The sequence below is a fragment of the Centroberyx affinis genome, unplaced genomic scaffold (genome assembly GCF_046629955.1).
Source record: "Centroberyx affinis isolate AG114_WGS23_722 - 3 ecotype Tasmania unplaced genomic scaffold, CSIRO-AGI_Caff_v1 ptg001070l_1, whole genome shotgun sequence".
Classification (NCBI taxonomy): domain Eukaryota; kingdom Metazoa; phylum Chordata; class Actinopteri; order Beryciformes; family Berycidae; genus Centroberyx; species Centroberyx affinis.
Window position 1 is genome coordinate 403,169 of NW_027279619.1, and position 25,613 is coordinate 428,781.

Sequence of the window (25,613 nt, forward strand, 5' to 3'; positions counted from 1 at the left end):
TCTAAATACTGCTGAGGGGGGAGCTGAATTCCTCAGGTCGGACAAGACCAAAATAAGGAAAGGTGCACTGTGGGGTTCAGAAAACGAGACAGAGATAGAAAGAGATAGACAGAGAGAGAGAGAGACTGAGAGGGTGTACCGCCCGGAGCGGGAGCCTTATGCCCAGTGTTGATGGATATTTTTGCCTTGTGGTCAAAGTCAGAGGGGAGCGTGAAACTCCTAAACTGGCAACAGCTCTCCCCCTCTGAGAGAGACAAGAGGACACCGTCCTGTCAACTGAAGTTCAAACATTGTTTTACTATGAATGTTAGGAGGGAGGGAGGGGGAGGGCGGCGGCTCTAATGCCATGGCTGAAAGCTGTCAGTGTGTTCCCCCTTGTGCCACACAGGCCAGCGCAGAGTAATATGACGGCTGCAGAGGAGTTCATTTTCTGCATGGTTACCCTGGCATCTGTTTTTGTTTTGTTATTATGCAGAGGTAGAGCAGTGGTATGGTGAAATAAATGTTCCTCTGTGTATATTTACAAGTCACACTTTCACTCTCGACGCCAGGCCTCGGCCTCTCTCTCGACGCTGAGCCTCGATCCCGCGCTCGATATTGAGTTTTGATCTCTCTGTTGCTTTCCTGCTTATTTTCATATCTCTTAATTCCCCCGCTTCTCCTTTTTCTCCTTCCAACTGTCTCCTTATCCCCAGCTTCTCTCCACCCCCAACCTTCTCTTCTCTTTCTTGCTCCTTCTTTCGCTCTCGTCTCTGTGATGCCGGCCTCCTGGGTTATTGGACCAGAGAGCATTCCTTTGAGACCACTTAGAAAGACCAGTAGAGGTAGAGAAAGAGAAGGAAAAGGGGGAACGAGAGAGAGAGACAGAGAGAGAGGGAGAGGGTGGTGGAGAGCCTGGGGGAAGGAGGGATGGAGGAAAGGAAGTTTCTCTGTCAAGGTCGACTGCTGCTCACTCTCACAGTACAGTACTTTCCACTCACTGAAACACGCTTTCCACACACACACACACACAGATGTGCACGGCAGCACGCAAATGCACATACACACATAACCATGCACATATTTTAAACTACCTCGTTGCAGAGAGGACCACTGTATTTGATCTCAAGGCTTTAGGATTTCTTATTAGACATGATAGTTCAACCTCTACAAAGAGCAACTGACTCAAGGTTAAGCACTCAGCTTATGAGCACAACGCGCTGTCCCATATGGGGTTTGAGCCTACAACCCTCTGATCTCAACACTGCTCCCAGCGAAGGGTGAGCTGGAGGATTAGGAGAGCCTGACTGTGCTTAACTCTGCTTGGGGATGCCCAGCTGTACTTAACCGTGCCCCCAGTGTGCTTAACTGCCTGTCCTGCGTTTGTCTGCTTCTCTGTCCTTTCTTTCCAAGGAGCAGACGGGAGAAAAGACCAACAACGGCACTCACTACAAGCTACAGCTGCTCTACAGCAACGGTGAGTAGAGTGGACCGTTCTTTCAGGAAGCACATACAGTACAGTACAGTGGATTGCAGGTTTCCGTGCATCCACGCCCTTTGAGATGTCTAATTTGATTATCCTGAGCCCCGTGTCTCTATAATGGGAGTTGGAAAAGGTTATCAGTGACACCGCCCCGGTGCCCTAACATGACATGCACCTTTCCACTTAAATAATCTTCCCTTCCTTGCTGCCTCCCACACCTCCACACCCTCCCGCGCCTCACTTCACCTTTCCTCACAGCGCTTATAAATTACCGTTCACTCATCGTCTAATCAGCGAGTTTGTACGGCTCTGCGAGAAGCCACTTCTGGGCCCATGTATGGGGAAATGAGGTGCATGTTGCCCCCACACACACACACACCCTCCACCCCCCCCACCTCCCCCATGGTGTTTCAACATCAGATAGAGGATACAGAGAGAAATTTGGTTCCCATGAGCCACTGCTGCCCCTACTCTGCCATCGCTGTGGCACCCATGGGAGAGAAGATAAAAGACATGTTCTAGAGCAACCCCCCATACACCCACCATACACACACACACGCACACACACACGAACATACAAGTGCACCAGAAGCACTTCTTCCGCACCCCCTCCTCTCACCCCCTTCCCCCAAGCGATATCAAAGGCATCTCAATCGAGACTTTGATGAGAGGAACACATTTTAAAAGCAATACTCTCCAAAGCCTCGATAAAAATCCTTGGATAAAGCATGCTTCTCTTGAGGAGCAATTCATTACGTGTCGTTTCCCTCTCTTGTGTGATTTACAGCAGAGGAGAACTAAAACCTGTGGATTTGAAGCATCCAGAGGTTCAGGTGTTTTCGAAAAGCTCACTCGGAGGCGCGGGAGATCACAGAGTAGGGAGAAATGTTGCAAAGCCAACCTCTGCTCCTCAATAAAACCCCTAGAACAAAGTTTGTCTTTCTGATCAGATGATATTTCACCTGTTGATGTGCAACTGTAATCTCCTGTCAGTCCAGTCAACTGGGGAAGAAGTGAGAAGTTAACATATCCACACGGAGAACAGTTTGACAAATCGTGAGAAATAGATTCTGAATTTTGGCCTCAAACCAGAACATGACTAATAATCATTCAAACATCAAATAACTCCCAATTCCCTCAGAAACCATCAAAGACAAAATATAAACTGCGTGCCGATCTTGTTCCTCCATGTTTGGTGGACAGGGTCCAATGCTTTTTCTGAGAACTTGTCCAGCACCATTTTTCATCTGAGTTAGACAAAAAATATAATTTTTATTAGATTTTTTTATTTTATTGTCTTTATTTTTATTGCAATTTTAGCTTACTATCAGCATGTTAGGCAGGGTTAATTAATAGTTTTAATAGTTTCTCTCCAAATCTCAGAAATGTTTACTTTTATTTTGTTTTATTTAGTTTTGTGTAGTATTTGGCAGTCAGGGTCAACAGAATCAGTCTGAATTTACTATTCTATTTTCTATGAACAATGTTAAAAAGTAAATAGTATCAATGAAGTGTCTTTATTTATAGATTGATCTTTCCTATGCTCCAGTTTTGACTTCAACCAAGGCAGGCATTGTTTGAGAATTTATTTCAGTTTACTAAAATCTTTTCCATGCCTGACTTAAGTCCTAGTTTTAGTTATCTCTAAGAAACCATGTTTCTTAATTTTTATGTGTTTTAATTATGTGTTTCTTTGTGCAGGGGTTCGTACAGAACAGGATCTTTATGCACGACTTATTGACTCCGTCACTAAACAGGTTGGTTACTCTCTTAGGCTTCTTGAGGGGATTTGACCTTCCAGTATGTAGCCACAGTTTGATTGATTGTACATGAAATTTAATCTGTCCCATTGCTCGTTCTTTCTCCTGCTCTCAGCCCATAGAGTATGAGGGACAAAACAAGAATCCAGAAATGTGCAGAGTTCTGCTCACACATGAGGTTATGTGCAGGTGAGTCACATCCACGCACACACACACACACACACACACACACACATACAAACCGACACCCATAGGGACAAAATCAAAATATCCATTACTCTCCATCACTCTGCTTTGTCTCAACGAGCCTGACATGTGGTTTTGGGACAACGCTCTGGGCCTTACTATTTGAAAACTAGACCGGGGTTGAACTGTAAGTCTAGCCTGTCTGTCATCATCCTTGTTACAGTGGTAGCCCCCTGCTGCTTTCTGCTGTAACGCAGCGTGTCCCTGGCCAGCTCCTGTTTCTTCCTGGAGCTCCACTCAGGCCTGGAGTTCTGGAGCCAGACCTCCTCTGACAGTACCAGACACACGTTAGGGGAATAGTCTGCCCCCCCCAAACATATAACCCCAACACTTATGTTTAGTCAGGACAGCATGTGAGAACTTTGTCAAAATTTCTCCGATGATAAGTGTAGCGGCCTCTGTCAGAGTGTGCTTGAAAACGCTGCGTCTAATAAAGTCTAAAGAGTCTACTCTTATACTGTCTGCAGGGTTTTGGGTATAGGAGTGTATTTGGAGTATAAAGAAAATAGGTGAACAGAGGGATGTGGATGGAGTGAGAGAAAGAGAGAGAGAGTGGTCTGGAAGTGGGGCAGTGACCCAGGATTTGAGGGCAGCAGGGGGAAGGATAGGGGGTTGGGACATGGGGAGAGGGACTAAGACGGAGTGGGCTTTGCCATTGTGTAGCCAGCAGATGCCCGAATGTGACTCACAGCTGGCTAATAACAGAGCCGAGGAGGCAGAGGGCAAGCGTCACAGCTGGGGAGTGAGGCCGTCTGACAGGGGGGCGGAGGGGGGCAGGGCAGGGCCAAGCTGGGACACGAGAGGGGTGAGGCGAGGTGTAGGGGTGGCAGATGGTTAGGGGTGGGGGCACTTTTGTTATGCAGTGAAGGGGACTTAGAGGGGGGGCTGGGTGGCCAGCAGGCTCCTCGGACAGGACTGCTGACGAATTGTAGGATGTTGTGAGGTGGGGTGTGTGCGCGTGTGTGTGTGTGTGTGTGTGTGTGTGTGTGTGTGTGTGTGTGTGTGCGCAGTGAGGCTGCGTGGGGGTTGAGTTTGATTTCGAAATCAATGTGACAGATTGCCTGGCTGGCTTTTCACTTTTGAATGGTCTCTCACTGTTTGTAGGGTGTGTTGATGTACCTTTTCTCCTTCTTTTATTCTTTTGTCTATTCTTCCCCTCCCCTCTCATGCCTCCTTTGTGTGCTGCTGGATCGTGGCCGACTGCAGGGCAGAGTAGTCTGGGCCTGTGGTTGTGGATGGGCCAGACAAATGATGGGTCCTCCTGTTTGGCTTTTTTCACTGACTCTGCTCTTGTGTTTTTCTGTCTCTTTATTTGTACACTCAGCCGCTGTTGTGAGAAGAAAAGTTGCGGTAACCGCAACGAGACGCCCTCTGACCCAGTCATCATTGACAGGTAATGACACCGAATCACTTCCCTGACAATCTCTTCCACCTCTACCAAACACCTCTCCATACTCCATGTTCAGATTGCCCCCACTGCCTTTTCGTTTCTTTGTGCACACACACTCACATCTTATGCAGAGAGAGAGAGAGAGAGAGAGATCATGGATTAGCGTGAAGGCAGAGACCCACAACTTGTTGTTCCTGTGATGAGATCTCACAAATCAGCCACTGCCTTTATGACCAGTAAAGACAGAGACTCTAGTGAGAAGAGTAGCGCTCCATTCAGCAAAGGCAGCAGAGTAGAAGCCACAGCTAGGATGTATATGTATATGTGAGGAGGAAGGTGGGGTGAATGTAATTCTACAGTAAATGTTAATGTTCGTGTATGTGTACATTTCACATATAAATATTAATGTGTGTGTGTGTGTGTGTATACACATTTCACATATAAATATTTATGTTTATGACATAGGGGTATGTGTCCATATTAGTTAGTGTTTCTGCCATATCAGTCATCACGGCATCAACACAAGTGTCTAGGTTCGGCGACATCTTTGCCAGCTCAGGCAGTAATACATACAGTATCTCTGTCAATTTCTGCCTCCTGTGTCTTTCTGTCTCTCTCTCTGGGATCTGTTTCAATCTGGTCGCTCATTACACTGACCACTTGTTGGTTGACGTGGCACCCAAAACCAACGAAAGCTTAGATATTTCCTTCAACAGGAGCATGTGGAGGGTCTTCCATGCCGTCCGACAGGCTCACATATGTAGTAAATGTTCACCCTGACAGCCAGTTATCAGGCTTTAGGCCGGATGGCCGTTGCTGTAATCGGCGTGTGTGAGGGCCTCCACGTCCAGGGGATTTTGGAGGTCCCACAGTGTCTGCCTGGCATTAACCGCCGTGATGAATGCTCATAAGCAGACCTCATGTGAAATACTTTCTCTGTGATGTCATCTGTGCAACCTTCATCACCTCTTCCTTCCTCTCGCTCTTCCTCCTCTCCCCTCTCCCTCCTCTTTCTCCCTCGCTACACCTCCTTCCCATCCTCTCTACTTTTCTCTTTGCAGAAAACACACACTTTGTATATGTCAAGGACCCGTTTCTTTCTTCAGTCTTTGTCTCTCTCTCTCTCTGTTTCTCTCTCTCTCTTTCTCTCTCTCTCCCTCTCTCTCTCTTTCTCCCTCGCTCGCTCTCCTCCTCAGTTCAAGCTGGCTGGCTGTTGACAGTGTGTCTCAAAGGATCTCTGCTGAAGATAGTTTTCATATAACGGAAAAATTGGGCTGTTGTCTTTTGAATTTTCCCAGAATACCTTGGAGCAGCTGCTTTTCTCATTTACTGTAGCACATTACTTTCCCAATGACCCCCCCCCCCCCCCCCCCCGCCCTTATTCTTCCTCCTAACATGCCTAAAACTCCTCGAAATTTGTTCGTAAGTAGTGGTGGTGAGGAAGGACAGATCTATATGTGTGCGTGTGTGCAGGCTGGTAGTGCGGCTATGAGGATTGATTTAAATGGAATCACTGACCTACTGTACTCCCTAATCACACTGGGCATATCCCGTCCTGGTGGGGGCTTCTCCTTCTTGACAGGCCTGTGGAATCCTGTCCTTAGGGAGCGGCCTATTAGCAGCCAGTTAATTTGTGATAAGCCAATGGAATTTCGCCTGGCGCTGCGCCCTTTTATCCCACCTTTCCTGCCTATGTGAGCTTGCTCATTTGTTTGTTTGTGTGTATAACAAACATGGAGAGAGAAAGAGAGAGGGAGAGAGAGAGGGTAAAAAGATTGACAGAGCAAAAAGTGTGTGTACGTGCTGAGTGTGTATACATTGTGTGCACACAAATGGATGTATATTTTCAAGTGTGTGGGGATCCTTCTGTGTTTATGTATGTATGTATATGGATGTATGTGCGATTGTCTATGTGTCTCTGTGACCCCTACTCTGACCTTTTTCCCCAGTCACTGCTTGGGTCTTAAATTATTCATGTGTGTGTGTGGGTGTGTGTGTGTGTGTGTGTGTGTGTGTGTATGTGCATGTGCAGTTGTGTGTGGATGTCTATATGTGTGTGTGTGTGTGTGTGTCTGGAGGAGACGGTCTGTTTCTGTGGCTCCAGTAATCAGCCTCCTGCTCCCAGCCCCAACACCTGTTCTCCAATTAACATGCAGTGCGCTGGGGCCCACCCGCTCCCATTGCCCAGACATTGCTTTCTATCCTTTTTTTCCTCCCTCTCTCTTTTTTCTCTTATTCTCAGCCCTACACTCCCTTTCTCACCCTCTCAGCTTGTATCTATACTGCTGCCTGCCCCCCCCCTCTCTGTCTCTCTCTGTCTTTCTCTCTCTCTCTCTCTCTCTCTCACCGTCTGTGCTCTCACGTGCATCTTTTAGTGTACATTTACTTTTTTGCTCCCTATTGCTTAATTCCTCCTCTCTTCCTTTCCTTCATGTTACCAACCCCTCCACCGCCCCCCTCCCTCCCTTTAGCCTGTCTAATTTTGCAATAATTAGGCAGTGTCATTAGGACACCTACCCAAGCACAAGGGAGTTTGCAATTCCCCAAACGGCCCAAACCCCCTCTTTTCTAATCTCCTTTCCATATTGTTTCGGTTTTCAACCCCTCAACACCCCTCCACCCCCCTCCCCTTCTCCTGCTGCTGCGCTCCCTCCTTCTCCCTAATCCTGATTTGAGTGAAAGGGGAGAGAGGAGATCACAGCTGATCCGTAGGGAGGGGTGAAGGGGGTGGAGGGGTGGAGGGGTGGAGGGATGAAGAGGGCAAGGGCAGTCGTTGACAGAGAGATGACTCTTCAAGTTGCCTATAGGAAAGCATTATCTAACGCCCCGCTGCCTGCTGTGTCTAATAGTTTTACAATTGTCTAATCCTGCCACTGGTGAACTTTTATACTCACAGTCCTGATGGGACTTCTTTGTCTGGAGAATGCCACTTATCTTTGACTGATGGGCTGGCTTGCTCACTGATTGGTTAGATAATTGATCAATAGATAGCTAGATTGATTGATTCTGGGCTCATCATAATAAATCTTCACTAACTATCGTCATGTGTTCTCTCTGTTCCTGAAAATATTCAATGTATTTAAGATTTTTCTTTTTTGATATACATATTCTAACTTAAATATACTTTTATATTTGGCCATAATACCTTGTATTGGACATGTTTAATCTGCTGTTATTGACATGGCTGCCTGGGATATCTGGCAGTATTTGTATGACACTGGTATTATGCACAAGTCTGCATTACTTTTACTGCAAAGACCCCCTCTACTCCGAGGAGTTCTCAATATTCATGCAGACAGATCTGTTAATGGCGGCATTATTGCCATGCTGACCTCTGACCTGTACGAAACTATATTGGTTCTGGGCCAAAGCTGGCCTGTATTTATGAGTGAACCATGGGTTTACAATGGAGACAAGCAGATGTCAGTATGAGTATTAGTATTAGTAGGAATGGGTGATGTGGCTTGGGTGGGAGGGGGCAGCTCTCCGTGTAAGAGCATGGTTTTATATTTGGCTAGGAGGCTGAGATCAATAGTTGGTCATAAGGAGAGTGTGGAGGGATCCATCGCAAGGCAAGAGCCTTATGGGTGGGGGTGATCAATGGCAAGCACTATCTCACTAATTGATCGTGTTTCCAAGAGGGGTCTTTTTTAACAAGCCGGCGCTCAGAGAAAAGAAGAATAATCAATGGGAATTTTCCAATGTTGTCAATATGGCTTTTCCTTCCCCCACATGCAAAATGAGCCATCTCACAAAGGCTCATGTACTCATATACATACATCAAGCTTTTTTAATACAAAAATTAAAATAATATATTTCCACCTTAAATACACAGTGCCATGAGTGTGTTAAGTCTGCCATTTAAAAGGCCATTCTTCGCGGAGAGTTTATCACCCTCCTGTTTGAACAATGATTAGTGCTCTCAGGCGATGGCTTGACTTCAGATGCTTGGCTCCAAGAGGAATCCATTGCTCTTAATCTTAGGATGTGGGTTGTATTGATCTGTTTGTAGTCTTGATTCTAGTTATGTGCATGTACCGTAGGTTTGTTTTCAACTAGTCATCGCAGTCATGAAAGCATTTGTTTTCTTTTCTTTTTATCTTGATCAGTGTCTAGTAGATAGTTTTAATTTGAAATCTACACTCTCAGAAAATAAAGTACACAGTTGTACCTTTTGTTGCTGAGGCAAACAAGCAACTCTGTTCCTGATTTTCTGACAGTTTATCTGCTCAATTACTAAACTCCTTGGTTGGATGGAGATTATTACGGTTATTATTTGTTAATTCTATATGCTTAGATTAATCCACAAACCCATTTTTCCTTTGAAAAGACATCTTGCAGTGAAGGATTGTAGGCACACACACACACACACACAGTCTCAATACGGTGGTGCAGTAAAACTGTAGCCATCTTTATGGGTCTTTACGGATTAAGACTGTCTGGACAGTTTGACAATAAACTATTCACATATCATTTGTTGTTGTATGTGAATGCCTAGTCTCTGAGTCTACTACCATTTCTCAGAGTAGCAGTTTGGCCATCTGTTAATGTTAATGTCCGTCCACCTGCTTGTGCCTGCCTATCCGTCTCAGGACCCTATCTCTGTCTTTCTCTGCTCTTGTAAGGCCTTAAAATAATAGAATATGAAGACGGAGAGCATTTGCCTTGATTTGGGGGATTCCTGTACTTGTGAATCACCCCTATGTCTGTGTATTGCCAGCCTTGAGCTCTGAGTTGCTGTATATGTTGAGCTTTGAGTTATGTTGACATGTACCTGCTCCCCAGGCGAGTGGGATAGCTTAATACTCCTTATAATTCTAATGGTGGGGAACACCAGTCTCCTCATTCTCCAACACCACCCCCAAGGAAATAGGAGCAAGGCTTTGGGAAAAGAACATTAAACTATCAGCCAAAGAATAAGAACAGCAACATTTTTTGGACTGTGTCAGGGGTCGAATTCCTCCCCTTTCCCAGATGCGTACTCGAGTACTGCCGCCAAGCAGCTCTGTTATGTCACCATATATACACTTGAGGGTTTTATGTATGAGACAACAATGTCATTTTAGGAGATTGTTTTTCATACTCCCAGTATATGATTCTTATTTAGCCATAAAGTTGAACCCCTTGCTCCTTGTGTATTATTGATAATGGGCATGCTGTGCCGCTGCCACCATTACCTTTTTCATCATGCTGGTTTGAGGATGGTTCTTTTGAAGATTACTCAGCTCTAACTTGGGGGAGGAAACCTGAGGGGCAGCGCTGTGCTGGGGGTGCTGTCTGAATCACACAAATCAATTCCATTATAAACCATCCGTACAAACTCATCTCATGACCTCTGGACCCACAAGCGTGCCCCGTCTTCCAGCCGACAAATCACAAGCACTTATCGAGCCATACCAAAACCATTGTATTCTCATTCAGCATAAATTAATCTTAAAAAAGCCTTCGTTTTACAAGCAAATTTAGCTTTACAGTTGCTCTTGGAAATCACTGAAGAGAGAGTGTTGCCAGATACACACACACACACACACACACACACACACAAGTGAAAAAAGGCCCAGAATCAGTAGATATCCTTGCCTGGATATTTCCTAATATGTTGCGGTTGTGATGAAACCCAGAGTGATAACTCTCCGATCACATCATTTTAAAACTTTATATCCACAGAGTATCTGAACTCTGGAGTAGGAACGGTTTGTCACACTTATCCAGGTGCTTCCCGGACAACAAACAGTAGACATTAAGATCCAAGGATATATCCTAAAGATGTATATTTAGTCCATATTTGACCAGATATGGTATTTGTCAACAAACACCCGAATATGCATTGGAAATGGTCCGTATTCTCTAGAGAATCTCTGAGATATCCAATCCTACCATTTCTGGATTCTGACCCTTTTCGCGCAACATCACAAACATAGAGATATTCATATGTATAAATCTACTGTACATTACCTGTCTCTCACATACACAGTACATACATGCACTCAGACACACACACAGACACATTCACACACGGGTCCCTTCAGTCCGCTGTCACAGGTCTCTCCCTGGTGGCTCGTACTGGACAGTCCCTCCAGACCCCCTGTCAGCGAGCCCCTCAGGCAGGGGGCCAGGCAGCGTGGCGACAGGGCCCTGAGGCTCCAGTGCACACCGCCTCACACAGCCGAGCGGCACACAGGCTGGACCACTGAGCAGCTGGCACAGGACTGGGGGATGGCTCCTCCCTGGGGGCGATAGAAGGGGGGGGGAGAATGACACAAAGACAGACAGGGAGAGTGGATGCAATGTCTGGAATATCAAATACACTGACAGGTATTGCTTGAAATAGCGAGGGCTTCACTCAGATTGAGGCTGGCGAAAATGAGTTCGGGGACCTTTCGTGAGGCTCGGGCTCTTTTTTTCGGGAAGCGGTCTCATGTGAACCGGGAAGATCCTGGACTCCGGCGCGCGCAGGAAGTGTATCGTGAGTGGCAGGTTAGGAACCACGTTTGTGTTTTGTCACCTTTGCTCTGCTTCGGGCCGCGTCGGGTGTTGTGGCTTGAACCCTGACACTAGGAACAGGCCCGGCTTGTTTTCTTTGAGAGAGCCTACGGAGGGGGCAGTCGGAAATAGAGCGCAGCGGAGAGATGTTTTGACAGGAAATGGGAATGGACTGCGAACGGGCTAATGTGGAGGAATGGTAGGGGAATTTAGGGTGGGTGGGATGCAGTGGGGACGGGAGTAGATGAGAAGTTTTGAGGGGCGTCTCAATGGCTCTCTGAATGGCCTCACACTCCCAGAGTAGCTGGGGCAAACCCTCCCATTTGTCTGGCCACTAATAGGGTTCACCTTTGGTTGAGCAGTGTAGAGATTAAGTAGGGGCACTCTGCGGATCAGAAGGGGGCAGATTAGTGTGATTTAGAGGGTACTTCAGATAGCCAGCAAGTGTGTGTGTGTGTGTGTGTGTTTGTGTGTGTGTGTGTGTGTGTGACTATGGGTTTGCCTGTGTCTGTGGGTTTATTTTTCATGTGAGATGCTTGCATTTGCCATTTATTTTGTAAGGGGATATGTGTAGTCAGTATAATCAGGATCTCATGTGTTTGTGTGTGTGTGTGTCTGTGTCAGTGTGTGTGTGTGTGTGTGTGTGTGTGTGGAGTCAGAGGCCAGTTAGCAGTGGTATTTAGGAACAGGGTCTGTTTTCTTTGGCTGGACGCTGCTGCTCTGGGTGGAGCTGTGAGGGTGTGGGGGGATGGATGAGTGGGTTTGGTCAACCGTCTCTGTTAAGGTCTTAAATTTCACTAATGACTTAACAATGCCCCCTGCTGCTGAACCGGCCCCGCAAGTGACTTTTGTTTGTTTGTTTGTCTGTTTGTCAGGAATCTGGACAGAATAGATTTCCCAGGACTCAGATTTCTCTGATATTTCCCCACCTTTCACTTTTTGAAAACATTCCCCAACACTAATATTTACACATCTGCAGTATATTTTTAATTAAATTTGATTAAAGATCCATACTGGATGCCGGAGGCAATTGTTATTCTTCCTGTGGTCCTTGGACAGCACAATCAGGCAAGCATGTAGTACAGACACAATTTTCACTGTAAGACAACCACACAACAAATAGTACAACATCAACATTAAATAACTTCTTTAGCTAACTACTTGAAATAAGTAAGATGATGTGGTATGGCGAGTGCAGAATAGACTGGTGTGTGGTAGAGGAGGAAATAAAGTCGGGGTACCACAGACCAGATGGATGGCTTTTCTGCTTTTTCTGTTTTTTTTGTGTTTTGATGCTGGCTGTATCTGGATCATTTATGCAACAGATGTCTGTGGTGTTTTCCTCATCATGGAGGCAAAATATATTTTAAAGGAAAACATGAACGGCAATTTAACAACTGTGATGTCACTATAATCTTTTGTAAGTGTGTGGGTGCTGCGTGGGTGTGTGTGTGTGAGTGTGTAATGGTCCTGATGAATCCGTCAGGGCTGAGGGCAGGGGGTGATGTGACCGCTGACAGGCTCCCAGCAGGCATGCTGAGCGCCCCGACAGTCTCTGTGCCCTCCCCCTTACCCCCCCGGCCCCGTTACCCCCCCCCACCCTCCCCCACCCTCCAATTCCCCTTTTCTCTCCTTTCTCTCCAGTCCTTGGCTCCACACATTTGCTGTGGATTAGCCACGGACAGTAAATTACAGCACCCTGGACCTCTGAGTGATTCCATACCCATCTCTTCACACGTTCCACCTCTCCCTCCCTCCCTCCTCCCCCCCTCCCTCCCCCAACTCTCCCTCAAGTACCATTATCCAGCTCACCCTCTCTGCGTCTGCCTATCTTCCTCCTTCTTCTCAATTTGATCTGTTTTCCTCCCTCTGTCTGTCATATTCGTCCTGGTTCCTAGACTCCCTCAACCCTGTCAGATTTCTCTCCCCTGTCTGTCTTTCTCTCACTTCTGTTATACTTCTCATCCTTCGTTCCTCTATTGTGTCACGCTACACAGCATTCCCTCCCTTACACATCCCCTCCGCTCCCCCTTTACTTTCTTACAAGCAGGTCCCTCTTGTCTAGGCTTCACAGGTTTCTCAGCCGCTTCTCTCTCTCTCTCGCACTCTCCTCCTCCTTCCTATCCCTCACTCCCGCCCTCTCCTTCCCTCTCCCTCCCGCTTTCCCCCCCCCTCTCTTTCTGGAAACAGATGTTGTTTGTCAGATCTTATCATTACTGGCTAATTAAGAAGACATCTCTTCTCATTCTGTTGTTGCTTCTCTTTCCTCTCCTCTCCCTCTCTGTGGCATCCATCTCAGACTCTTTGTTCTTCTTATAGAGGAAGGTTTGGGTTGTGCTTTGATATACACAAGTTATTGGAAAATCTGATTACTGGCTGAATGATTGAAATGATATTGACAAAGCATGATTAGTGCTAGTGTATTTTAGATGACCTTTTGGTATGTTTGAAATCTATTCAGCCCTAGTGGGTGCTCCATGTCTCCATTTGACAGTTATGAGAGTATATTTTGAATCGTCGTCCCTCAGGACACACTAGGCATGCTGGGAGAGGTCAGGCCACTGATGGGAGTTTTATTCCCTGTTCTGGTTGTGAATTCATGTTCTCCTGACTCTGAATATCTATCCATATCTATCTATTTGGCAGTCTGACCACAGTCCCATGTGGCCACCACTCTGTATGCATTCTATGCTTTTTGGTTAAGCTTGGGAAACTTAAACATTAATTCAATTTAAACCATTAAAATTCATATTTAGCAGCTGGACAGAGCTTCCTCCTCTCAACCTCCTCTTTCCCTCTCAGCCACGCTGTGCCTCAGCCACTTTTGCGGTGGCAAGCCTGAAGGTTTTACAGCACTACCAAGCTCTATAAATCAGCACTAGTGGTTTAAATGTTTGGCTTTGTCACAGTTCTCAAGTTTAGAGGTGGGGTGGGCCGGGGCTGAGGTTGCAGGGGTGAAGCCAGCCTGGGAGGCAGTGGAGAAGAGGCCATAGGGGCACATCCAATCCACCAGGCAACTTTATAAAGACCTGAGTCCCTCCGTCTGTTACATGCCTGGGATCTCTGCTTAGTGTTTCTGTTGCCACTGATCAATGAGTCAGTATTTCACCGAGCTGGTTTGAGGTGCCTATCAGTCTGCTGTTTCATATGTCAGCATGTGTGTGTAGGTTCAACTCACTCAACTCCTGCGTTAGAACTGGCATCAGACTATTAGACATCAGATTAAAGTGGTGACCAGTCATGTGCTAAATACAAAATAGACCGAGGTTTCAAGTTTAGCAGTCATCTCAAATTCAAGAGAACCAACATGTATGAAAACTGATGATTCATTTATGATAGGATGTGTGTTAGAGAAGCTATTACAAAAACAGGGAGAAAAAAATGTAACATGAGGTCAGTCGGGCTATGTGAAGTTTGTTGGTGAAAGGCGAGTGAAGCCGATGCCACAGATATCCCAGTGTGTTTTAGGAGGGGGGTGGACTGGGAGGCTGGTGTGAAAGGTCCTGCGGTGGTATGCGACAGAGGGGGTATCAGTTCGTGGAGGGTTTTCTGTGCCCCATTAGCAGTGTCAAAGGTCATGTGCCCCGGGTGTTAACCCTGGTGACCAGTCTAGCTTCCAGTCTGCCAGGGGACCCGGGTCCAGGGGTATTTATTACTACTCCCCACCCCCCCCACCCCCCCCACCCCACCCCCCCAACCTCCACCTCCCCCCAATGCAACTCTCCCCATGGAGGAAAACAAAACACCTCCATCTCCCTCCCCCCAACCCTTCCTCTGCCCCGGTACATGTACTAATTGGATGCATATCCATACACTGATGCATGACGACCCATCTGTAGATTTCTGCCTTGGCGTGAAACATTCTTAGGTCAACACTGGCTTATCCAAATCCTAGCCTATAGCCTCCAGCCACAGCATTTAGTTGACCCATTACTTACATATTTTTTGAATTTCGATGAGTGCTTACATGCATATGATTTTTTTTATTTGCTCATGATGTGCTATGGTTGTGTGCTTGCTAATGTGTATCGTTTTGTGTGGCTGATTGTATGCATGGGGTTGCTTGCATGTGTTTATTTGTATATTTATATGTTTCTGTGACATGCATGCGTGTGTGTTTTCTGTGACGATGCATATGTTGGCGTGTCACATGCGCATGTGTGACATATGCATGCATGTGTGCACGTATTTGTGTCTGTGTATGAGTTAGTGTGTGAGTGTGGCAGAGGAAGGCCCTCAGCATGTCAGTATGTTTTAATGCTTCACATCTGGTTTCCTAATTTTCCTCCCTCCCCTCCCTCCCTCCCCTCCCCTTAGCCCCCCCCCCCCCCCCCCCCCCCCTCCACCACCATGTCAGGACACTGTTTTGTTTTTTCAGGGTGAGGGGGGGGGGTGTGATGGAGGGGATGTCTGATGAGTGATGGCCCTGAATACTGGACGTCAACATTCTCTCTCTCTCTCTCTCTCTCTCTCTCTCTCTCTCTCTCTCTCTCTCTCTCTCTCTTCCACTCCATCTTTCTCTGTCTCTCTCTCTCTTTCTTTCTCAGTCTTCCTCAGTCTCTCCTTATTTCCTACATCCCCCATGTCTGTCATCTAGAGAGTAGGGACATGATAACGAAGGGGACCGGCTCTCTTTCCTGTCTCCCCATCTCTCTCGCTCCTTGCTCCTCTCCACCTCTCTGACTGTGTCGCAGATGGAGAACAGGGCATCCACATGTCTGCTGAACTCTCATCTCTCTCTCCTCCTCCTCCTCTTTCTTTTCCTTTCCTTTTTTCCTCCCTCAATTCCCATATTTTTATTGGGACATAAATTTGTCATCTTTGATGCAGTTGCCCAAAATTGGAGACCTGATGCTAAACCCAGAGAAAAAGAGGAGTGGACAAACTTTTTTAGTTGTGCTGCTGACTAACTTGGACTCTAACTCTCTCTAAAGCCTTTTGCATCATTGCTTCAAGATCCATTGCTACCAGTAAACCTTCATTTACAATGAGCACAGAGGGTGATGTGTTTTATGTCTATGTGAAAAGGCAGTTTATGTCAACAGTGATTAGTGCTGATGAATGCCTATGAACATTTTTGTTAGAGGTCCTATGCTGCTTAGGTGCTTGCTGCCTGATTAAGGCCATATGTAAAACATACTGTGTAACACTTATGTGTAACAGATGCCCCAAAGCAGAGAGCAGTGTGAAGCTAAGGGTCCACACTGAGGAGTGAAATATTTACAGAACTGCATCTCTGTTGTTGTTATTGGTGTCATGACTTGCTGGTTTGTTTTTTAAACTAGTTTTAGTTAAGCAAGTTGTCACCATTGGGTCGGCTCCCTCACGCTGCGTGGCCTGTGTTTAGTCTTGGGAACTGAAGCAGATGCAGACAAAAGGGATTTGGAGGCCTTGACAGAGATACAGAAGGGAAGACAGAAAAGAAAAAACAGACTCCCTGTGGTGCCAGTGAGGAAAATGATCCCAAGGTCTAAGACTTGGGTCTGTGTTTTGTTTGTGTTTCCTGTTGTAAGTGTGTCTGTGGAGGGTAGCCTAGATGTTGCCAGTTGTAGAAGTTATAGCTCGGTTTCCAGTGCTGACAACTGCAAACTGCTTCATGAAATTCTCTCAGTTTTCTATTAGTCATCAATATGGGACAAATAAAATCATTAAAGAGTTTTGGTGTTAGATCTTTCAATAATCTTATGACATAGAAACATGTTTTGCACTCTACAATTACATTTTCATTCATTAATAACAGAGTAACACTTATTATATTTATTACCAAAAAAGCCTTTTGCTCAAGTGTTCAAAATTATTGGCTTGGAATAAGTTTAATAAATTGAATACAACAAATAATATTCAACATCAAGAACATTTATGACATTTATTTATATGTTTCCAAGTTGAAATGTGTTTCCCATTAGCTTTATTTGCACTATGTTACTGTAATGTCTTGACAGTTTTGTAATCAAATGGATTTATCATTTTATGCATGATTTATAGAACAGGATAGTGTGTGAATGTACAGAACAAGGCACAGATGAAAATATAAACATGTTATAGCTAAAGGAGTTCTTTGAAAATAGTCTTTCTCTGTAATTTCCCTATGACATCAGGATCACCTCCAATTCTTTGCATGTTCTCCTCATCTCTTCCCTGTGGATGGGGAGGTGTGTGGGTGTATTACATTACCAAAACAAAAACAAACAACAGCGATATTAAACTTTTGCAACCACAATAGAGGAGGGGGATAAAAAACAGAGGGTCCTCGACTTCTTATTAATTATGCAAGATTAGTCTAATTATAATTCAGCAAATGAATGTGTGGCAGAAGGTGCGAGGCGACGGGGCTGGGAGATTTGCATGTTAAGTGGGCAGGGGGAAGCGGCTAATGCATGCTAATATATGCGTCAACGTCTCGCTTTAATTTCAGCATTTGCAGCTGTGTGCGTCCGAACTGAGGGGGGTGAAAAGTTGACTGAATGGGTTTTTGGGAGGGGGGGCAAAGGTGGGGGTGTCAGTGTATTAGAGTGTGCATGCATGCGTGTGAGTGTGTATGTGTGTGTGTGTATGTGTGTGTGTGTGCGTGTGTGTGTGAGCGATCGGGTGTCATATAAACAGGGAATGATAAGGAGAAGTCAACAAACAAGGTCAGGAACCCTAAGGAAGTTAATGCACACAGCCTGAGACGGATGTCGACAACCTCTCAACTCGGGTCGTGATTCTGGCATCTGAGGCTTCACTGCAGTACAGTTTGACAGTGTCACTCAGTGGGATCAGTGATCACTGCTGGCTAGATGAACTTGAAGTGGCCAAAGAGCAAGTGGCAAGGAAAGTAGTGTGACTAAGCCACAGCCAGACCATGGCCATGGTCATTAAACCCCAAAATGAGGTCCCCATGCTGTTATAAATTACCCCTTTAGCCTTTAAAATGAGCCATAATGTTAGAATCATTGCCCTGGATAAAATATACATACTGTATGACTCTCAAAGGAGGCAGTAAAATGAAACACAACACCTTTGAATGTGTTCCTCTTCAGAATCACAAAGCAATGTATATGTTTACTTCTACACCAAGCATATAGTGACTTTAAATCCTATTCAGTTCATGCTGTCATAGAGGTATGATGCAGAATGTCTAGCTAGCAGAAGTAAGGAAAAGAGGACAAAGTCAGACAGATGAGAAACGAAATGGAAGGAGGAAGTGGTTTAAGGGAGGGAGAGGCGCCGATGTGCCCTTTTGCACGTTTCCACCCTCAGCTGAGCTTTGAGGTTGGAGGTCCGAGCTCTCACTGATAAATTATAATCACCCGCCGCCAACAACAATATTGATTGTCCTCCGACAAAATAGCTCAAATCAAGAAATATTGGACACAGTTTTGGAACCGAGAGCCGGTTCTGAGCCAGGGCCCGTTCACAAGGGAGGAAGCTGGAGGGAGTGATGGAAGAAGAGCGAGTAAAAGGCTGACAGAGTGAGGGAGAGATTAGTATTCAATGGGAGGGTTCAGGGCTGTGGGGCCAATATGAAGTTCCTCTCCAAACAACATCTCTCCATTAAGATGACTTATATTTGCAGAGAGCACAATGTGGGTGGGATTGGAGCTACCCATCTAGCTCCAAACCGCTGCCTCCCTCCGTAGCATTTTTCTTCTGCACTGTTGTTGTTTGTTTAATTGGAACATTAATGGGTGTGTTTTTCAATTGCAAGGCAGAGTTGCACTCTCTGTCAGTGGAATGGACATCTGGTTTTAGGCAATATATTTGCAATTGCCATAATTACATCACAACTCCACATCATTTCCAGGTCTATTTTTCTTTTGTGTTTTTTTCACAAACATCGTCTGTTTAATTTCTGTTCTCCCTGAGATTTGTCTACATCCTCCCAGCCTCATCTGCACCTGCCCTCTTTATATACTTTCCTGGTCCCCACCTTGCCAAGTCTCTTTCTAGTGTCTCCTTCCTCTGCTCACCCCCTCTCTATTTCTGTGATGGAATGTGTTCTTGTTGTTGCCTTCTCTTTCCCATCGCTGTCTTTGCCTCTCAGCATGGGGACTTTGGGATTGCGGCAGAGCTGTGTTGCCATGGCAGCGGGCTGTGTTGCCGAACTGTGTACACCTGGGATTTGGAGTCTCTCTCCATAGTCTCCCTTTCTCTCCTATTTATTCCACCTCTCTCTCAGGTTTTCTTTGGTGTAGCAGAGGCTATCAGCACCCCTCTCTCTCTCTCTCTCTCCCTCCCTCTCTGTCTTTCTGTCTCCACAGTCTATCACACTCAAAAGTAAACTCACATACATAATGAGACACATACACTTGAAAACAAAAATTCATGTCCATACCAGCACTCTCCCTCTATCACTAGCTTCCTCTTTCCACCTCCTCATTTCACTTTCTCTGTAGTTGTCTCTACTTCGTTTCCCTCACCATTCCCATGTGGGGGTTCAAATACGGCATTGCGGGATACCATGGTCCCCAGAGTCTCCTGGCATACATCACTGTCTCTAGTTTACTTTGAAACACAGCAGCGCTTTTCACTGGACTACACTTCAAATTCTCATCACTTGATTTAAAGTGTAATAACATTGACTCTAATACTAAACTAAACAGCTGTGATTGATGTCGGAGCTGCAATCATATACATGCACGCGCTTACAAGCGTGCACACACACACGCACACACACACCACCCACAAGCCCTGTCTCAGAAAAATAATTAATGTCTCCTTTGATTAGTGATTCTGTATTGCTGGGCAGCAAATAGCCATACACAATTCTTTCATGTGATATCTTAGTTGTTGATGTACAAATGTGTGTCCTCTTATTTACCTTTGCAGGTTTTTCTTGAAGTTTTTCCTGAAGTGTAACCAGAATTGTCTGAAGACAGCAGGGAACCCAAGGGACATGAGGCGATTTCAGGTATGGATAAGACAGAGAAATGCATTTGTGCGAGGTGCATGTGTGCTTGTGTGTAAGGGGAGAGAGAGAAGGAGATAATTTATGGGACTGAATATGTGAATAAATGATAAAAACCAAAAGATTTCACAGTTATGTAAAACATAACACCTTTTTGCCCCTCCATTGTAAGAAAGTGGCTATTTTCTGGTCCAAGTACAGTTGATACCACATTTACTCTTACAGCAGTCTGAGGCTCTGCAAGGGTATTTCCAATGGAAGATATAGCGCAGAGAGTTAAAGGTGAAAGTTAAAAATCAATAAGGAGACAGAGAGATGGAAAGAGAAACGAAAGGGGTTAGATATGTGGGAGAGACGCGGGGGGAGACGGGCAGGAAATAGGTTGAGGTGTTTCAGGAAGTTGTCAAAAATTGAGTGATTGGCTCCAGATGGAGGAGGTCATGCTCCGTGACCCAGGAAGTGGTCACAGGGGACACTCCCGCCTCACTTCCTCTGCTGTCTTTCAGCACCAGCGGCCCCTGTCTGGCATTCTCTCCCTCTCCCATCTAACCCTCTCCCTTTCCCTTCTTCTTGCTCCCCCTGTCTTCCACCATGTTTGTTTTAACTCCTGCATTGTGACACACGCTGAGAAGTTATGAGCACACAGGCGCTGCACGACCCTCGTCTCTGGGTTAAAAGGCGATCAGAGCCGGACAGGAGTCTGCTGCTGCTTGATCGATAATTTACAGTTATTTTCCCTTAGATTCCTCTCCCATTCCACCACCTATAGCACATATGCGTTTTTCTCTTTTTCTTCCTTTGGCTCCTTCTCTGTCTTTCTGCACCTAGGAAATTACTGCCATGTGTTTATTTGAAGCGAGTGTTGGTTTTATCTTTGCTGTCTGGTTTTCTAAAATGCATATTGTGACATGTTTAGGGATTACCGTTTCATTAAAAATGAAATCTTTGTAATCGACCCATCTCCTCTAAGCGTCAAACATGTTCATAAAAACACATTCAAAATCATTAACACCTACAGAAATACTGACGCACTAACACTCATAAATATCCAAAGAGAAAAAGCTACAAGCGCACTCTCATATATTGTATGCATGTCATCCACAGGAGGCAGATGTAGGAAGGGACACACACATGCTGTGGCCAGAAAATCAAATTAGGGCCACTATATATCATCCACTACTTTAACGGCCAGTTAAAATGGGAGATTCGGTCCATATGTTTGGTGTCATTGAGGGATCAGGAGGAGACAACGATCGGCCCGCTGTATGCTATATGAATCAAAAAGCTGAGCAAGAGCTCGCAGCAGCAGAGAGGCCATATGGAGACTTGATGGAGGAGGGAAGGGGTGTATGAGGAGTGTCATCACCGGAGTGTAGACATATGATGAAGATCCCAGGGACATCGTTTTACCTATTGAGAAATATTACTATCACCTGTATGCTGAAACAGATTGTTGCCGAGGGATTTTGCTGTTGTAACCGGAGACTGGGACTCACAGCCTGCTGTCCAAGCCATGCACAGACACTCATGTATCTTTCCCTCCCTCTCTTCCCTGGCTCTTTCCTCTCTTTCAGGTGGTCTTGTCCAGCACTGTGAGTGTAGACGGCCATGTCCTAGCGGTGTCCGACAACATGTTTGTCCACAACAACTCAAAACACGGTCGGAGAGCCCGCAGACTGGAGCCAGGCGAGTCAGTAGAGAATGCTATGGAATATGGTAAGGCACTAACCAACAACTACACTGAGCATCATGCACCAGCTATCTTACTATCTGTCTTATTACTTGTCTTCCTCATCTACATTCAGAAATATAGTACATGCTGTTCCATGGCACTCTTCAGGCAAAAATTTTAACAATAGGCAGTTGAGCTGCCGCGTGTCCCACCATAATCACCATGATATATTAAACACAGCCAGTTATGCTACTGAGGTCATTAATTAAGTTAATTAAAGCATTAATTAGCAAATATTTCTATGTCAACATACTTGTCTTCACATAACACATGGGCGGTATTAATATGATCTCTGTATCTTAAAGCATTAAGGAGTTATAGCAGTTTCAAAATAACCAGTTTTTCCTCATTAATATGCAAATTTATGCAGCAAGGTACTCCAAAATCTAATCAGGTCATCTACTCTATAGGGGGAATCTGTGGTGTAAGTATGAAGTTTCTATCATGTATTGTTCTTGAGTTATTGTGCTCACAGGAATGCATGAAGAGCAAGATGGTGGATAGGGGAAGGTCCATTTCAAATGTAGGTCAACAAGTCACAGAATAGGAAAACACACAATACATCTGTTATGGTGTTGTACTACAACATGATGCATGGGTTAGGGGATGTTTCTTGTTTTGGCTGTGTCTATATATCCTGTATTTTACCAGAGATTTTTTCATTGTTGTACATGCTTGGCATTGTTTTCAGTCATGTGACCTACATTTGAAATGGACCTTCCCTTATTGTTCTTCATGCAGTTTGGTGTGATACTCCCTGATGAAGGCCATAGCATGGCCGAAACGCGCCAGAGTTGTTTTTAAAATATTCTTTTGAACTAGCCATAAAAAAAAACAGCTTTTTAAAATTTTTGCCTGTACAGTGCCTAACACAGACCAAAGAGCATCTTCTGCAAATGCCTCCACAGACAGAAACCCAGTAGAAGCACTCTATCCTCTCTTTTTTGAATGACAGTGCATGCTGTATTGAAAGTCTAGGAGTTAACCTTGCTATGTTTCCCTGTCCAGCTACCCCCTGTATCAAAGCCATCAGCCCCAGTGAGGGCTGGACCACTGGAGGGGCCATGGTCATCGTCATTGGGGAGAACTTCTTTGACGGGCTGCAGGTGGTGTTTGGCAGCATGCTGGTGTGGAGCGAGGTAGGGATTCTCTTCAAAACATTTCACTAATGACTGGCACGGATTAAAGCATACTGTGAAATGATATATATATAGCATATGGCTTGTCTCGTTATTGAGATGATTTATGAGCTGTCTACTATATATTTATCTTCCCACAGTGTTATTTTAGCCCACATAATAGCGTAGGATGTCTGTTGGGTGTGTGGGGGGAATCATATGTTGTTGTTTAGTAACACAACCTCTGTCCTGTTCCCTCAGTTGATCACGCCCCACGCTATCCGTGTCCAGACACCTCCTCGCCATATCCCTGGGGTCGTGGAGGTCACACTGTCCTACAAATCCAAACAATTCTGCAAGGGAGCGCCTGGACGCTTCATCTACACAGGTGAGCGGAGAACATCATGCACTTTTTCTAGACCTCACAGTAACACCGAAGTTATCCAGAGGTTATGGGTTTTGTGTATGGGCTTTAGATGACCTATGACCCGGATTTGATGTACTGTATGTGTGGTTTGTATTTTATTTTAGCCCTGAATGAGCCAACCATAGACTATGGTTTCCAGCGTCTTCAGAAGGTCATTCCTCGACATCCTGGAGACCCGGACAAACTAGCCAAGGTGGGAGAGACTCCTTTATAAAAGATCACACCACCTACATGATGATTCTTCAAGGAATTGTGCTACTCTCCCATTAAGGTGATAGTGTAACTCGAGTTCTTGTCTTTGTAGGAGATGCTGTTGAAGAGAGCAGCTGATCTGGTGGAGGCCCTGTATGGAAACCCACACAGTAATCAGGTAAGCACCAGCATTTCTGGCACTATATCCCAAATACTTTAATATACTAAAATGACAGCTCTATAGCTACACGTGGGACATCCAGGCATTTAAGGGGTACAGCTACCTCACTCTCTGTATGCCTGTTTGCTTGACATATTTATGAATGCTTTTCCATTTTACAGTCTGTGGACAGTAGAGAGGGCCACATATGTAAAAGTTGATATAGCCTGTGTGTATTTATGAGACTGAGCCATTGCTAATCACTGTGTTGTCTCTCCTGTAGGACATGTTGCTGAAACGTGCGGCTGACATTGCCGAGGCCCTCTACAGTGTCCCCCGTCCTCACAGTCAGCTGCAGGCGCTGCCCAGCTCACCGGCCCACGGCAGTGTCATGGGCCTGGGCTCCTACCCTTCTCAGCTTGGCGTCAGCATTGGGGAGCCGGGACAGAGCAGCCAGGGTGAGGAGAATGAGTCATAAAACACGCACTACTTCAGTATTTGCCCCTATCGGCTGTCATATCTGACCCACAGTCTTTCTCTTTCTCTAGGTTACATTCGTAACTCCAGCAGTTTGTCCCCAAGGGGTTACCCCTCTGCCTCCACCCCTCAGCAGTCGAGCTACGGGGGCAGTGGGGGGATGACTGGAGGGTACGGGACAGTGCCCATGACCAGCCTGGGAGTACCTGGGTCTCCTGGTTTCAGCAGTGCCTCCCCCACAGGCTCTCCCTACGGTAAGAGCTTCAGTGCTTTCTCATCCTCTTTAAATTCACATGGTGTTGTTGACATTACTTGTATTTTAAGCCAACAAATAACCAGCCTCACATTTCTGAGTCTGTCAGATTGTTGAAGTAATGATTGTTGCCTTTTATTCCACAGTAATGCCCTCTAGCCCCACTATACCAGGAGGCTCCAGCTCTTCGTCATCTCTCTTGCCTTTCTCCTCCTTCCCGTCTGCTGCCAAACAGAAGAGTGCTTTTGCTCCCGTCCTCAGGCCCCAGGGCTCCCCCTCCCCTGCCTGCCCCGCCTCAGGGGGGAACAGCTTCAGAGGTAGCCATCCAACTCACTATCTGACCCCCCTCTCTGAACTTACGAATGCAGTCTAACCCTCTTGTGCTAAACTCACAAAAGCTTGACTGAACATGACAAAGCGAATGGCTGGATGTACAATAATGCAAGATAGGCTGATTGACTAGAATCATAGAATTTGTATATTCTTTTTCTCTCCAGCAATGGCGGGCCTGGTTGTTCCCCCGATGTAGCAAAGCACCCGCCCCAATCTACCCCAGACCACTGCTTCACTTAACCCCTCTCTTGGCACTAAGAGGGCAGGGAGAATGGAAAATTGATCTAGCAACCACATATAACTATCCTCCCTGAGCCCCCCCGCCATTTGTTAGTCCATTTTTCATCCAGCTGGATGAAAGGGACGGGGTATGAAATGTCCAAAGACCAGCCATCCACTTCAGAGGCAGAGGAGATTACTTCACCCACAACAGCTACAGACAGAAAATGCTCCGTAGCTAACAGCACCAGACTGGACCAAACTGTTGGGTGCTTCATGAGGTGTCTGCATTTTGAAAGGAAACCGAGGGAAATAGGTCCTAATCTCGCCACAAGCTTCAAAAGCATCCGTAATTACCTCTGGCCTACTATCACATGCAGTATTCGATTCTTCCAACACCTGCCCAAAATCTTGGCTAGAGACGTACAGGATTCGTTGTGAGAGCACTGAACCTTGTTGGATGACGGACAA

At 45.7% G+C, this 25,613-nt stretch overlaps 1 protein-coding gene across 7 annotated transcripts in view; it reads left to right on the plus strand.

Annotated features, from left to right (window-relative positions):
- ebf2 (EBF transcription factor 2) overlaps positions 1-25,119 on the plus strand; it is a 28,127-nt gene extending 3,008 nt beyond the window's left edge. Inside the window, exons 3-16 of one of the 7 annotated variants that reach the window (XM_071523137.1) lie at positions 1,393-1,456; positions 3,164-3,219; positions 3,338-3,411; positions 4,793-4,861; positions 20,153-20,234; positions 21,806-21,947; positions 22,972-23,102; positions 23,343-23,469; positions 23,613-23,701; positions 23,813-23,878; positions 24,144-24,318; positions 24,409-24,603; positions 24,710-24,907; positions 25,088-25,119. In XM_071523137.1, the coding sequence (XP_071379238.1) occupies positions 1,393-1,456; positions 3,164-3,219; positions 3,338-3,411; positions 4,793-4,861; positions 20,153-20,234; positions 21,806-21,947; positions 22,972-23,102; positions 23,343-23,469; positions 23,613-23,701; positions 23,813-23,878; positions 24,144-24,318; positions 24,409-24,603; positions 24,710-24,907; positions 25,088-25,119 (1,500 nt within the window). The remainder of the gene's footprint in view (positions 1-1,392; positions 1,457-3,163; positions 3,220-3,337; positions 3,412-4,792; positions 4,862-20,152; positions 20,235-21,805; positions 21,948-22,971; positions 23,103-23,342; positions 23,470-23,612; positions 23,702-23,812; positions 23,879-24,143; positions 24,319-24,408; positions 24,604-24,709; positions 24,908-25,087) is intronic. The other 6 variants (XM_071523139.1, XM_071523142.1, XM_071523138.1 and 3 more) reach the window with 6 other exon arrangements.
- Positions 25,120-25,613: the final 494 nt, after the last annotated feature.